Source organism: Hippichthys cyanospilos, chromosome 10 (assembly GCF_059441005.1).
Source record: "Hippichthys cyanospilos isolate Australia breed blue-spotted pipefish chromosome 10, RoL_Hcya_1.0, whole genome shotgun sequence".
Taxonomy (NCBI): domain Eukaryota; kingdom Metazoa; phylum Chordata; class Actinopteri; order Syngnathiformes; family Syngnathidae; genus Hippichthys; species Hippichthys cyanospilos.
Window position 1 is genome coordinate 4,414,909 of NC_142378.1, and position 12,897 is coordinate 4,427,805.

General features: G+C 40.9%; 1 protein-coding gene across 8 annotated transcripts in view; it reads right to left on the reverse strand.

Moving 5' to 3' along the window:
- The window catches only part of ptprfa (protein tyrosine phosphatase receptor type Fa), a 39,882-nt gene that overhangs the window by 17,126 nt on the left and 9,859 nt on the right, over positions 1-12,897 (reverse strand). For 5 of the 8 annotated variants that reach the window (XM_088425247.1, XM_088425245.1, XM_088425242.1 and 2 more), the window contains exons 3-10: positions 12,564-12,709; positions 10,906-11,047; positions 9,099-9,305; positions 7,525-7,542; positions 6,046-6,156; positions 4,282-4,293; positions 1,078-1,347; positions 45-626 (exon numbers count right to left, since the gene is read on the reverse strand). In XM_088425247.1, coding sequence (XP_088281373.1) covers positions 45-626; positions 1,078-1,347; positions 4,282-4,293; positions 6,046-6,156; positions 7,525-7,542; positions 9,099-9,305; positions 10,906-11,047; positions 12,564-12,709 — 1,488 coding nt within the window. The remainder of the gene's footprint in view (positions 1-44; positions 627-1,077; positions 1,348-4,281; positions 4,294-6,045; positions 6,157-7,524; positions 7,543-9,098; positions 9,306-10,905; positions 11,048-12,563; positions 12,710-12,897) is intronic. The other 3 variants (XM_088425249.1, XM_088425250.1, XM_088425248.1) reach the window with 2 other exon arrangements.

Below are 12,897 nucleotides of genomic sequence, written 5' to 3' on the forward strand. Positions count from 1 at the left end.
CCGCCTCGACGTTGAGTGAGGTGGTATTTCTTCTGAATACTCACCTCCTTGCTGCATTTTGATGAGCACGGTGTCAGACGGGGGTCCGTCACCCACCGAGGTGAAAGCGAGCACCCTGAATCCATACGTGACATCTGGGATGAGATCAGCCACAGTGGTCAGCTGGCTGTGGTCCGTGTTGTGTTTGTTCCAGGTGCTGAGCGGCTCCTGAGGGTCAGCGCTGTAGTAGACCCGGTAGCCCTGGACCTGCCCGTTGGCCTCCTCGGGGGGCTCCCACTGCACCAGCGCGGTGGAGGGACTCAGCATCCGGGCCTGGACGCGGAGAGGAGGCGAAGACGGCGCCTGCTCGCTGGTTCGCGTGTCCACCACGGGCCCCGGCGGTCCCCGGCCCACGTTGTTGACCGCCATCACCCGAAAATCGTATTGGGAGAAGGGACTGAGGCCTCCAATGCTGTAGCGGGTGGTGGCTACGCCGTCTACCTCCTGGAAGCCATTGTCTGATGCCTTGGCCCGGTACTGGATCACATAGTAGGACACAGGCTCTGAGGTGCCTGAGTTCCAGGTTAGGGTGACGCTGGTGGCGGTGGTTTCCGTCACGGTGAGGGAGGTAGGAGGCTTGGGCAGAGCTGCAGGGTTTCACACGGAAATGACAATTTTCACCCCACAAGTTTTTTAGACATCGAGAATCACTTTAGAAATCAGAACTGACATTACACTCTGATTAGCGCGTATGTATGAGGCACCTTCCCATCTTCAGGTTTTTCTGTCACAAAAACCATGCGAGTGGGGAATTTCATGGCTGTTTAGCGCCCTCTGTTTGCAAAGATTGGAAGACTCCTGTCGGCTGCGTGTCAAAATCTTCTCTTTGAATCCCATAACGTTGGTCTACATTGATTTTTCTATGTGGTGCATGGGAAATTGCGCAAAATCCCTTTCTGGCTGTACTTGCGGTAACCCTAGCGGTGGAAATAGTATCTACATCTGCGATGCTTCAATCATCAGTAGGAAAGACTTTGAATGCTTAATTGAAAGCTAGTTTTTGATCAAACTATGTTGGAGAAATAAAGTTTGCTGTACCTTTGACGGTGATCTGCGCCGTGGTCTGGATGACGCCCAGCGAGGAAATGGCCACGCATGTGTAGTTGGCCGACTGGCGGATGTTGGCCAGTTCCAGCACGTTGCGCCCGATGGGCATCTCCTCCTCGCGGGTCAGCTCGGCCTCGCCGCTCATCCACTTGACGTAGGGCATGGGCGCGCCCACCGCCACGCACGTCAGGTTGACGCTGCCCCCGGGCATCACCTCGTGGTGGGACGGCGGGATGGAGAAACGGGGTGGCACGCGACGAACTGCATGGGGAGGATGGAGGATGACACGTGGCGTCAGAGGAAGATGTTTCGATGGGCCTGGTCTTCGAGAGTCGAATCTTTGTTTAGGATCGGCAATCGCGTGTCGGATATCTCAATGAACCCGCACCTTGTGAGTTCTCTGGAGGGGTTGCGGACTCAAAACAGAACAAACTCTGATTTGGTTCACAGGCTAAAATTAGCCGGGCACATCTTAGACACAGGTGATTTGATTAAACTGACTCGAGGGTTTGATTCCCTGACTGGAGTTAGTGGTCTTTTTGGAAACATGGCGAACACATATGATTTTCTACAGACCCAATGGTGATTTGGTCTATTCCCTTAAGCTAAAACACTGCAGTCTGATGATTTGTTTCGTTGACAAGATGGCTTGCGCTCCTTGGGCTAAACGGAAGGGGTCACGAACGTGGGCAGCGTGACCTTCAATGAGTCATGATTTGAATCGCTCACGCAAGTTAGCGGACTCACAGGAAATACTACAGACCTGATTCTCCATGTGTTTACTAATTTGACTTAATTTGGTTCAGTGACCCAAGTTGGTTTTGATTGGGGTCAAACGGGTCTGCGAGTAATTTGAGTACCTAAGCATTTCTTTCTGCCTCGGATTCTCGTTCATTTAGTCTACACTGTCAGGAAGAAGTCAAGCTAACCGTAGCGACAAGTTTTCATGCTATGCATGGCAGTAACATGTCATTGACGAAACTTCAAAACAAACCTTACCTTTCCAAATAACACATGAAAACCAAGGCATTGGTGTACTTTTATTTTGAAGTCCCACTGGCGCGTTGCGGCATAACGTCTGACTTGACTTATTACCAATCTTACAACCCTACGTTTTCCTGAAATCAAGTTCAGTTGCTAATTACGCTAATAAGGATGTATAAAAATACTTAATTATGCCGACATTGTTTAATAAGGAGCCTGTTGTCCGCGACTAGCAGGAGCTTCAAAGTTAACGGCTAACAGCGGCGTGTAGCACGAAATGCTAGCCGTGTTAGCTTTGTAGCGTTGACTTAGTAAAGGCAGTTGAATTGACGTAAATGACTCAAAGTACAATCAGACTTCCTACTGATCACTTTTTAACAAGGCAGGCTTGCACAAATGTGCTTTTTTAAGCAGCAAAAATCAAGTGTGGAGATGTTTGACTAAAATCTCACTGTTCCTCATAGGTAAAAGTGCGATACTACGTGCAAATGTTTTATTGTCATATGTACTGTTCATAATTGTTCTAATCAAGCAAAAATATGTATGTGATGCGTTTTCATAAAAAGACACATTTTCGACAGAGATGTCCATTTTGGGATATCTAAAAATGTAAAAACGTATCACATATATTTATTTTTATGCCCAAAAACCTGATTATTCAGTCGAATTTTCAGTAGGTTATCCGAAGTAGTTTTGATAACGTGATTTTGTCCACTAGCTGGACTTAGCAAGCTTACCAAAAACACTGCAGACTCACGAGACTTGGCCGCTTGGCAAAGTTGATTAAATTTACTGACTTAAATTTACTTTTGTGAGTCAATACATACTGTATATACGTTTTTTTATTTCTTACTGTACCGGACGTTTGAAATGGACACATGAAGATGTGTCTATAGCAAATTCAAAAGCCACTCGATGTGTGCAGTGGACCTAACGAAGTGGCCGTGAATTGAAGTCATGCTGGCATGGAGGCAAGCATGTTAGCACGTTAGCACGTTAGCAGGCATTTTTGCATTGAGCCCCCACACCCAGGTTGCCATGGCGACATTAGAGATGCACGTAGTGAAGTTGGCATGCCAGAGAGTGAAAAAGATGGAAAAAAACAGGGGTCATGCAGAGTAGAGGGGGGGGGGGGGGGATTCGCTTCAACATGCAACCAGCTGAATTTTTAAGAACTAAGACAATAATATATATTTTTGACTTCTTTTTAACATTTTTTATTATTTAACTTCTTTTTACTGCTGCAACCATTTCTACTTTGCAGTCATTATTTTTCACTCAATGCTTTTACATTATTTCTAGAAAATAAATATTATTATTATTATTATTAGTGGTCATTAATGAACAATAAAGTGTTTTTAAACTTCAATTTTATTTCTTCGTATTTCAATGAAGTGAGTGCATTTTTTTCACAGTATGTACTAAGATTTCTTGCTTTAGCAAACATTTACTATACTCATGCGGAATTTGTTTTCTTACCTCGTTATTGTATATAATTTATTGATATTATTATTATTATTATTATTATGAGTAGTAGTAGTAGTATTCATTTATTTATTTAAGTAGTTCAAGATTCAAGAGTTTTATTGTCATATGCATAGAAACTGCACAATGAAATTCTTATTCTGTTCACTTAAAAGTAGGCAATAAATTAAAAAAAAAAAAACAGTAATCGAGAAATTATAATGAAGCACTAATAATAAATAATACAAATAATAAAGATTACTAAACTAAAAATAAATAGTTTACATGTTGCATATATGGAAATAAGTTATTTCTTAGTCTAAGTAAACAATGGCTAATTTACATTATCTTAATATTTTTGTTGAAATTTTCCTTTCTGATTTTACTTTCATGAATAATACATGCTTGCCAATGATTTTTATTGATGAACAGTAGGCTGTTGTTTGTGAAGTCAGGCCATAACATTGCTTTCATGCTTTCTTGTGAATTTTAAAGATATTAATAAATGTAAATGACCGATTTGATTTGACAAAATATGGAAAGGAGTCCAGTGCAGGCGTCAACAAGCAAAAGCGGTAGCGGGGAAAGGGTAACAGGTGTGGTCTTGGGGTGGGGGGTCCCGGGAGAGAGAAAAAAAGGGGAGGGGGGGAGGAGGCCGGGACGGGCCCGAGGCGCCTGGCGACACGCCAACGCTGCCTGGCTCCTGTCCAGCGCGCCTCCGCGTCCAGGACGAGTGCGGAAACAAACCTTCTCGCTGGTCTGCAGTGTTTGCAGTGATTGGGTTTTGTGTGTAACGCAGGGAGGGAGGGGGAGGGGGGGTGAAGTCGACAACCACCACAACAACAACAAAAATGACAGAAGGGGAACCAGGAGGAAGGAGACAAGGAAAAGTAGAGAAGAGTAAAACAGGCCCAAAATTTGTTCAAACGCACTCACACACGTGTGCGTGCGCACACACACACACACACACACACACACACACACACACACACACACATACACAGAAGCCTGATCCACGTTTGACAATGTTAAACATCATCATGGGGACATATTTGATTAAAATGTCTTTTTGGCATCAAAATTACACTCAACATGCACAAAACATAGACAGATGGACATACACACACACACACACACACACATACACAGAAGCCTGATCCACGTTTGACAATGTTAAACATCATCATGGGGACATATTTGATTAAAATGTCTTTTTGGCATCAAAATTACACTCAACATGCACAAAACATAGACAGATGGACACACACACACACACACACACACACAGGCAAAAAGAGATAGCACAAAAGCACACAATTTGGATTGATGAGGGAAGTGCTAATGAGACAAGAAACATGAATAAATGACTGAGTTAATGATGATGGAATAATGGATGAATAGTGGCTCAGAAGGTCAATTAGCTCATTCACTGCTAGCCCAATTAAAATTGATTCTGAATTTATATAGCCGTGAGTTAAGTTCATCACCAGGAGCCTGATAAAAAAATGTATCTTTGACGTCCATAACCGTCTTTGGTAGTGAATGAGTTATTAAATGGTGGCTGGATGGAAATAACAAATGGGTGGATTTAGGGTTGCAGCTATCATATTTCTTATTTTTATTTTGTTATTATATTTTTGAGATTTAGATGCTATAGAAAATTCAAACAAAAATGAGAAATATGTTTGTTTGTTTTTTGCCTGTCTAAACACAGAAGATCCAAAAAACACATTTCCACTTAATTATGAATGACCGATTTGTATTTTTTACACTACTTTCCTTCAGAAACATTTATTTAGACAAAGCCCGCTCCATAAATTTTGGTCTGAGACAAATTTGTGAACAAAAACACACACATTTGAGTCAGGATGGTTTGTTAAAATGTGATCAGTAGAAACGGCAGCCATGACAGGCTGTCAGCATCAAAGGGTTGACGATTTTTCTGATATTTTTACGCTAATAAGCGTGCATCCAGGGGAAGAAAAAAAATTCTTGAGCGTTTTTCTTTACTGGAAGAAAAATGAATGAATGGATGACTAAATTGAGGGATGTGAAATGAATGGATGAGTGGTTGTGTCTGATACAAAAACACACCAATGCGAAAAAGATGATATTACGTCTGCAAATATCAAAGGCGACATTTCAAGCTAGCTAGCTTCGAGCTAGCATGGTGAACAGTCACTTAAACACAATTCAGTAAAAAGGGAAGTCAACTCAATAATATGTTCTACGAAGCCCCCATCATCTTACAAATGTCACATGACTAAACTTAGAAAACAAATGAGATATGATTGGTTGTAAACTTAGTCCTGAGTAAATGTGATGTCATTTTAAGTCAACAACAAGCAGCAAAATGGCCGCCCTCTGTTGATGTCAGTTTTTGGGTTGACTTCCCCTTTTAAACGAACGAGACGGATGAAGATAGCTCTAAACAGGAAGTTAGACATGCTAAAGCAGGAAGTCCTGGCAAGATGAGTGAGGAGACCTTGGCGGAGGAAGTACCGGCCTTACCTCGTACGTAGAGGTTCGCCGGAGCCGAGTATCTGGTCCCCGCTGAATTAACGGCCACGCATTCGTACTTGCCCTGGTCCGACTCCTCGCTATTCTCGATTTGAAGAGCGCCTGTGGATTTATGTCAAAGGTCGCATCAGCATCATCCTCACTTGAAACAGCCACTCAAGCGTGACTGGGAGTTCATTTTATGCTAGTGCGGCTAGCCATTAGCGCCTTTTTAGTATAGTATATAGTACTGGTTCTGTTTTTTAAATTGATGACGATTACCAGAGGTGGGCAACTTACATTTTTTTTTTTTACATTCAACAGAGCCCCACCCCCTTTCTGTCATCGTCGGTCCGATATTTTTCAAGCCAGGTGAAATTGTAATCGTCAGTCCGTCTGTGTATTTTTGCACAACCTTCCGCCACCACTAGAGGGCGACAGTTGATGGGGGGGGGGGGGTGTTCTGGTCCACCATTCGTCAGACATTGGTCTACCTTTGTCTGCACTCATACTAATATTTTGTTTTTTTCTGTTTTAGTACTTCGACTTAAAGTTAACACCATGTCTGTGGTTCTATAGTTACGCTGCAATTAAAAAACTTCTATCTTGCATTTCCTGGCCAAAAGCCAATCAGAGAAAAAAATGCAAATTTGGTCTGCATTCATTGGTTACCAGTACTTGAAAAACATCCCAGAATGCGCTTACCCTAACCCTTATCAACAAGAAAACTAAAACCAGGACTAAGACATCTACAAATACATCACTGGTGAAGTCAGCGGTGTCATAGCTGTGAATTAAACATATGTACTGCATGTTGGCTAAAATTGATTTCTCGTGTTGAACGTTAGCTGTCATCTGTCTTTTCGCGTGTGACTTACCTGATGAGGCGCCTCCTCCTCATGTCCATGTCGCAAATATATTTGAGAACTTTTGTTTGGGCATTTGTGTTAAAGTTGAGACAGAAAACATCAGTGTGTGGTTTTAAGTGGGATGACATTCCTACATTATGCAACTGTGACATGTCTTCATGTGCGAAATGCATCACGGGATGGATTTGTAAGAAGTCAACATTGCATGTATACCACTTCTGTCCTTTAGTGCATTTGTAGGTTTATTATGGCAGAAATTATGTGATTTTGTCCATGATACTTTTGAAATGGATGTCAGGATATTTATTAATGACATTTATCCATGTTTTTGTCAAATACCAAATTTATTGCTCTAAATGTATATGTAAACCATGTTTTAATGTGTTTTATTAACCCCTGTGCTAAAGAGTCATGCTCGCATTGTGATTCCATTCAAATCAAATGACGCGAAAGAACACTTTTGCTTTGGAGCGTTCTTTCGAGAAGAAGCATCAAGTGTTGAAAGAGGACAAATGGAAATGTTGATGATGGGATGGAGGTGGATGAGGGGGTTTTGGTGATTTTTTTTTGGAGTGGTTCGGATGTGCGTTTAGGTGGATTTTCTGTAGTCTAGCATTCTTACCTCTGATCGGTGTACCACCTGGTGAGGTAAAGTCAATGCAAATAAGACCAGAAAGAAGTTTTCATTAGTCGGGGACGAAGGAATCAACAAGACTGTTACTCTTAATGTGTAATTACAAAAGTATATATTAAGTATTTCTTGTTTTTACTAAGGTGTTATTAAGTGCTCTCTTCCAATGTTTTCATTCCCATGCTATCATTTTCTACAGGTGCTTATTTAAATGCTGCACCCTGTTGTCAACATGACATTTACACATCTTTCTAAGTACACAAGAGTTGCTAAGATACTGTACCAGCTACTTAGGTAATCGGTCTTGGCACATCTTAAGCGATCTCATATACGCCACACAGTTTTAAGATAGCAGTATTAAAGTAATCTGAAGTAATCTGTTTTACTCTCAGACCAGCTAACAACACGATATTTCGTGCTATACCAGCTAGCACAGACACGCGAGGAAATGACTGCTTAACCAATAAATTTGCTAGCTGTGAGCTACCTGCTAACAAACAAAATATTAGGATAAATAGCAACAATTACAATCTAGTGAGACGTTTTACCGTCAAAAGCTATTTGTTGTAGTTACATACAGTATAAGCTAACCCACTATCTTATCAATAACTTTGTTTAGCCAAATCTTACTTTAGCTAATCCTACTTTAGCTAACTGGATTAGTCATGACCTCTATGCTATGCTAAGCTTAGTCTTTAGCTAACTGTGTTAGCAGCAATTAACACTAATTTTAATGAGTAAACACTTCATGTTTAAACTTTTTCTTTATTTGGGTATCTATCCGTCGACGAACTCTAGCTACTCTGTGTGTTAAGACCCATTATGGAATGCTAAACAAGCTCAATTCAATCATTTTTGCAAACAATATCATGCTAAAATCTGCTAACTGTTCTATCCTCAAAAGCTATTTGTCATACTCACATATAAATTCATCCAGTAACTTACTAAGAACTTTGTTTGAAGTCTTATGGACTTAAGCGCTACTTAAGCTAACTGCATTTGTCATGACTGCTACGCTATGCTATGCCTAGTCTTTAGCTAATTGTCTTAACACAAATTAAAATTAGTTTTAATTAGTAACTACTTCATCACCTATTAGTATTTTTTCCTTGCGTATCTAGCCTTTGACTATCTGTGTAGCTACTATGGCTACTATGCAGATACCATTCATCTGGATAGTAAACCAAGTCCCAAAACAAAGAGGGGTCCTGGAAGCTGTGTGGCCCCACTAGGCCATCAGCAGCTCTCCAAGGGCCCGGAAAACTGGGGTGGGCCGACAAATTAGATCTGCCATGACGCTCCGGCATCAATTGACAGATTTATGGGATGTCATTGTGAAAAATAATAGGATGTTATTATCTTTTCACAATATTTGCTTCAAGAGGGAGAAAGTGGAGCAGAATGTCACATTAGCGTTAGCGAGTCTAAGGCACGACTGTGTTTGCCTCGGTGGAGGTCTTACAGCGGTCTTGTTTTCAGGAGAGTTAATTCTAACTGCCCTGTTTCATTGCGGCCATGTTGCGCCGTCAATTAGGATGTGGCGGCCATGTTGAGTGCGACTATACCTGAGCGCAGCTGCTTGATGCGTCCGTTGCTGCTTTCGATGTCCACGGGCAGGAAGTCCTTGAGCCAGAAGATCTCGGGGTCTGGGTTTCCACTGGCCGCGCACAACATGATGGCAGTGCGGGTCCTCTCCACCACCTTCAGCTGAGGACCCATGTCAATGCTGGGGAAGCCGTGAGGGATCTGCTCCTCTGACACAACATAATGTCCTTTTACACACACACACACACACACACACACACACACACATACACATATATATATATATATATATATATATATATATATATATATATATATATATATATATATATATATATATATATATATATATATATATGGAGTATTGTATTGTGTGCGTAATCTTGATATTCTTTTCCATAGCTGACATTCCAACACAGATTTGAGAGGCACTCCGGTTTCAAAACACGCCGCCAACAAAGTGTGAACACCGTTAAGGCGAGCACACCCGCAACCCGATCAGGCGGCAAAACAAAAGTCACAAAGGGGGAGAAAGGGAAGGAGGAATTTAGAGGTGTTTCGCCACTGGATTCCATCGCATTGACCCAAAGAAACGAGTTTCAAAAACAGAGTGGTGCGCTTGATTGTTGGGTTGTACGCACAAAAAGTAAATCTTAGGGGAAAGGGTTAAAATATAAATAAGAAATGCATACAATTTAAAATATGATAGAATTGTATAATGTATAAAATGTAAAAAAATAACTAATTGCACGTTAAGTCTACAATAAAGCAAAACAAAAAGAATGTAGTAGGTTGAAGTATAGAACAGGAAAAAAACTTTGGAAAGATGATCACTTTTATATCAGAAATCTCACTTTATTTTTGTCATTATTAATTTCATTTGCACTGCGAAAATTCTGACTATTATCAGAATTCTCACTTTAGTCAATAACTGACCCTTGCCAAATTCTGACCTTAGAAAAAAAACTTTAAATGTGACAATTCTTTGAATAAATTTTGACTTCAGAATTGTTCAATTAAACTGAAAAAAAAAGTTTTTTTTCTGTTTTTCTTTCTTTTTTGTTTTCTGAGGCAATTAAAAATGTACACACACACACATATATATATATATATATATATATATATATATATATATATATATATATATATATATATATATATATATATATATATGGGCCTAACATCTACAGTATATGGAATAAACATATCAGAACATAATATACAGTAAATGGAAATTTAAGTTAAACATAGTAACTTAGTATTGCCAAAAATAATTAAAATAAATATGTATGTATATATAATATACATTACATAAAAAACAAAAGCATAGCAGTAGGTATACAGTGTATAGAATATACAGAACTGTATATAAATATTTGTAAAATATCAGAGCATAATATACATGAAAACACAAGTAAAACATAGTAATCTATTATAGCCTACTAATAAATCCCCCCCCCAAAGAAAAGCCGATCCGTCTTGGGGATGTAAAAATAAAATGTCATCAAGTACGCGGTTCTGAAAATGGAAGGCTGGATAAATGTGTCACTTTGACCGTTGGCATGTACTGGCCCTCGGCGTGCCGACCTTGTTGCGGCGGGGGCGTGCAAACATGCGTGAAAACATGAAGTTATGCCTGCTGGGTCACGTCTGTCCAGAAGACAGAAAACAGGTGCGCACCTCGGCGCGTCACTAGGGCCACTCAGCTTGTCTCGGGGTGACTTTTTATTTTTCGAGTACAAGGTTGCACTATGGCTGTCAGCATTTGTCTTCTGCCGGCATGTTTTGCGCCTCTTTCCCACAATGCATGAAAAGTGGGCATCTTACCTTCAAGCACGGTGAGTTTTGCGCTGGCGTTGATCTCGCCCAGGCTGTTGGCGGCCGTGCACTCGTAGACGGCCTCGTCGCGGTGCGTCCGTAGCGGCTGGATGCGCAAAACCGAACCCGAGCCGTCGTCGAACTCTATCACCTGCGCGGATGGGAAACAGGGGGTGTCTCGTTAGACTCCATTAGCTTAGCTTAGCCTAGCTTGGGCAAGGCAATGTTATTTGAATAGGGTTTAGCACGTTGCACACTCAAGGCAAAGCAAAATAGCTCTTCGAAATGAAAATACATTGACGACACTAAAACATATTTACAAATGAGGTTAGCCTGGCCTGGTTCAGTTTAGTAATTGTTACTGGGAACACGCTATTTTTGTGTTGTTAAAAATTGCAAGGGTATATGTACTGTATTTTCAGCACTATAAGTCACACCGGATTATAAAGTGCTCCTTCAACGAATGGCCCATTTCAAAACAGTTTTCATGTATAAGGCGCACTGTAATATAAGGCGCATAGAATAGAAGCTACAGTCATGGCTGTGGTTACTTTATGCATCCACTAGATGGAGCTGTGCTAAGGGAAATATCAACAAAACAATCAGATAAGTGAGTCAAACCTTTCAATCAGAAATAAAGAATAAAGATAATTTGTGGGAAAAAAATGCTTCTTAGTTACATTAAAAGACTGCCAAGATGAATCAAGAGTTTATAAAGATTATAATCTTTATGATTCAATTAAATATTAAACTTAAATTTTGTCATCAAATTGCAACCAAAAACCTTTAAAAAATATATATTTTTTGCTTATTTAAAAACAGATTCTGGAAATCATGCTTTTACAAAAACGACTTATATATATATATATATATATATATATATATATATATATATATATATATATATATATATATATATATATATATATATATATATATATATATATATATATATATATTCAATCCAAAAGCATTTTTTGAGAACGATTAAGGGTAGAATTAGAATATATCAATATCAATGTTCACTTATGAGATAAATACTCTATATTTTTTTCAACTGTAGATTTTTTGTAGGCATTTTGTGGCGTGAGGACCACCTAGCGAGGAGGAAGTTTTGCGTCCAATGAGGCGCCTGAGTGGAGATCAGGTATGCAAGGGGTCTCGGGAATGGAACAGTCGGGAGGGGGCGAGGGGGGCGGACGGGTGTTAAAGACTTGGAGGTCGGGCCACGGGGCTTTGCACTTCCGCCCTGTGGCATTCCTGCGCTAATGAGAGAGGCGGCGAGCTGCGCTCCTCTCGGCGGGGAGGCGTCACTTTGGCCTTCGGGCTTCGCTTGGCAACCGAGCGGGAAGAGAAGACCCACATTCCTGGAGAACATTCCGGATCGCCCGCAAAGCCTCCCGGCCAATCGCGGCGCTCGGGTGGGCGCGGAGGAACCACCTGAGCATCCTCACAATACAACTACAAAAATCAACGTTTTGGTTCGGCTTCACGCAATTTTGCAAATATTTTCTTACTCTCGCTGACAAAAAAAGATGAACTTTTGCTTGTAAAGCATCCCGGAATGCGAAAAACAGTTCGACATGCTCGCACAGGTTGCACAAACGGAAAAAAAGAAGCCGTGAAAAATATTGAAGTTATTTTTGTATGCGGCGTCTGCGGCGTACCTCAAATCGCTGCGAGCTGACTTTTTTGCCCTTCTTCATCCAGGTGATGCGAGGCTTGGGCTCGCCCAGCGCCTGGCACACGAACGAGGCCACGCCCCCCGAGATGCCCGTCTGGTCTTCGGGCGATTTGAAGAAGCTCGGCACGCCTGCGAGCACAAATAATGTCAAATGTTGCAAGAAGTAGATGACTCGTACTAAACTAATTTTTATGGCTGAAAATGACATCATATACTGAGGGCTCAGTTGAAGACCAATCAGTCACGATTTAGCTTACGAATGTCACGTGACCAACAGTTCAGCAATGATTGGTTGTCAGCTGAGCTTGAGCACAGAT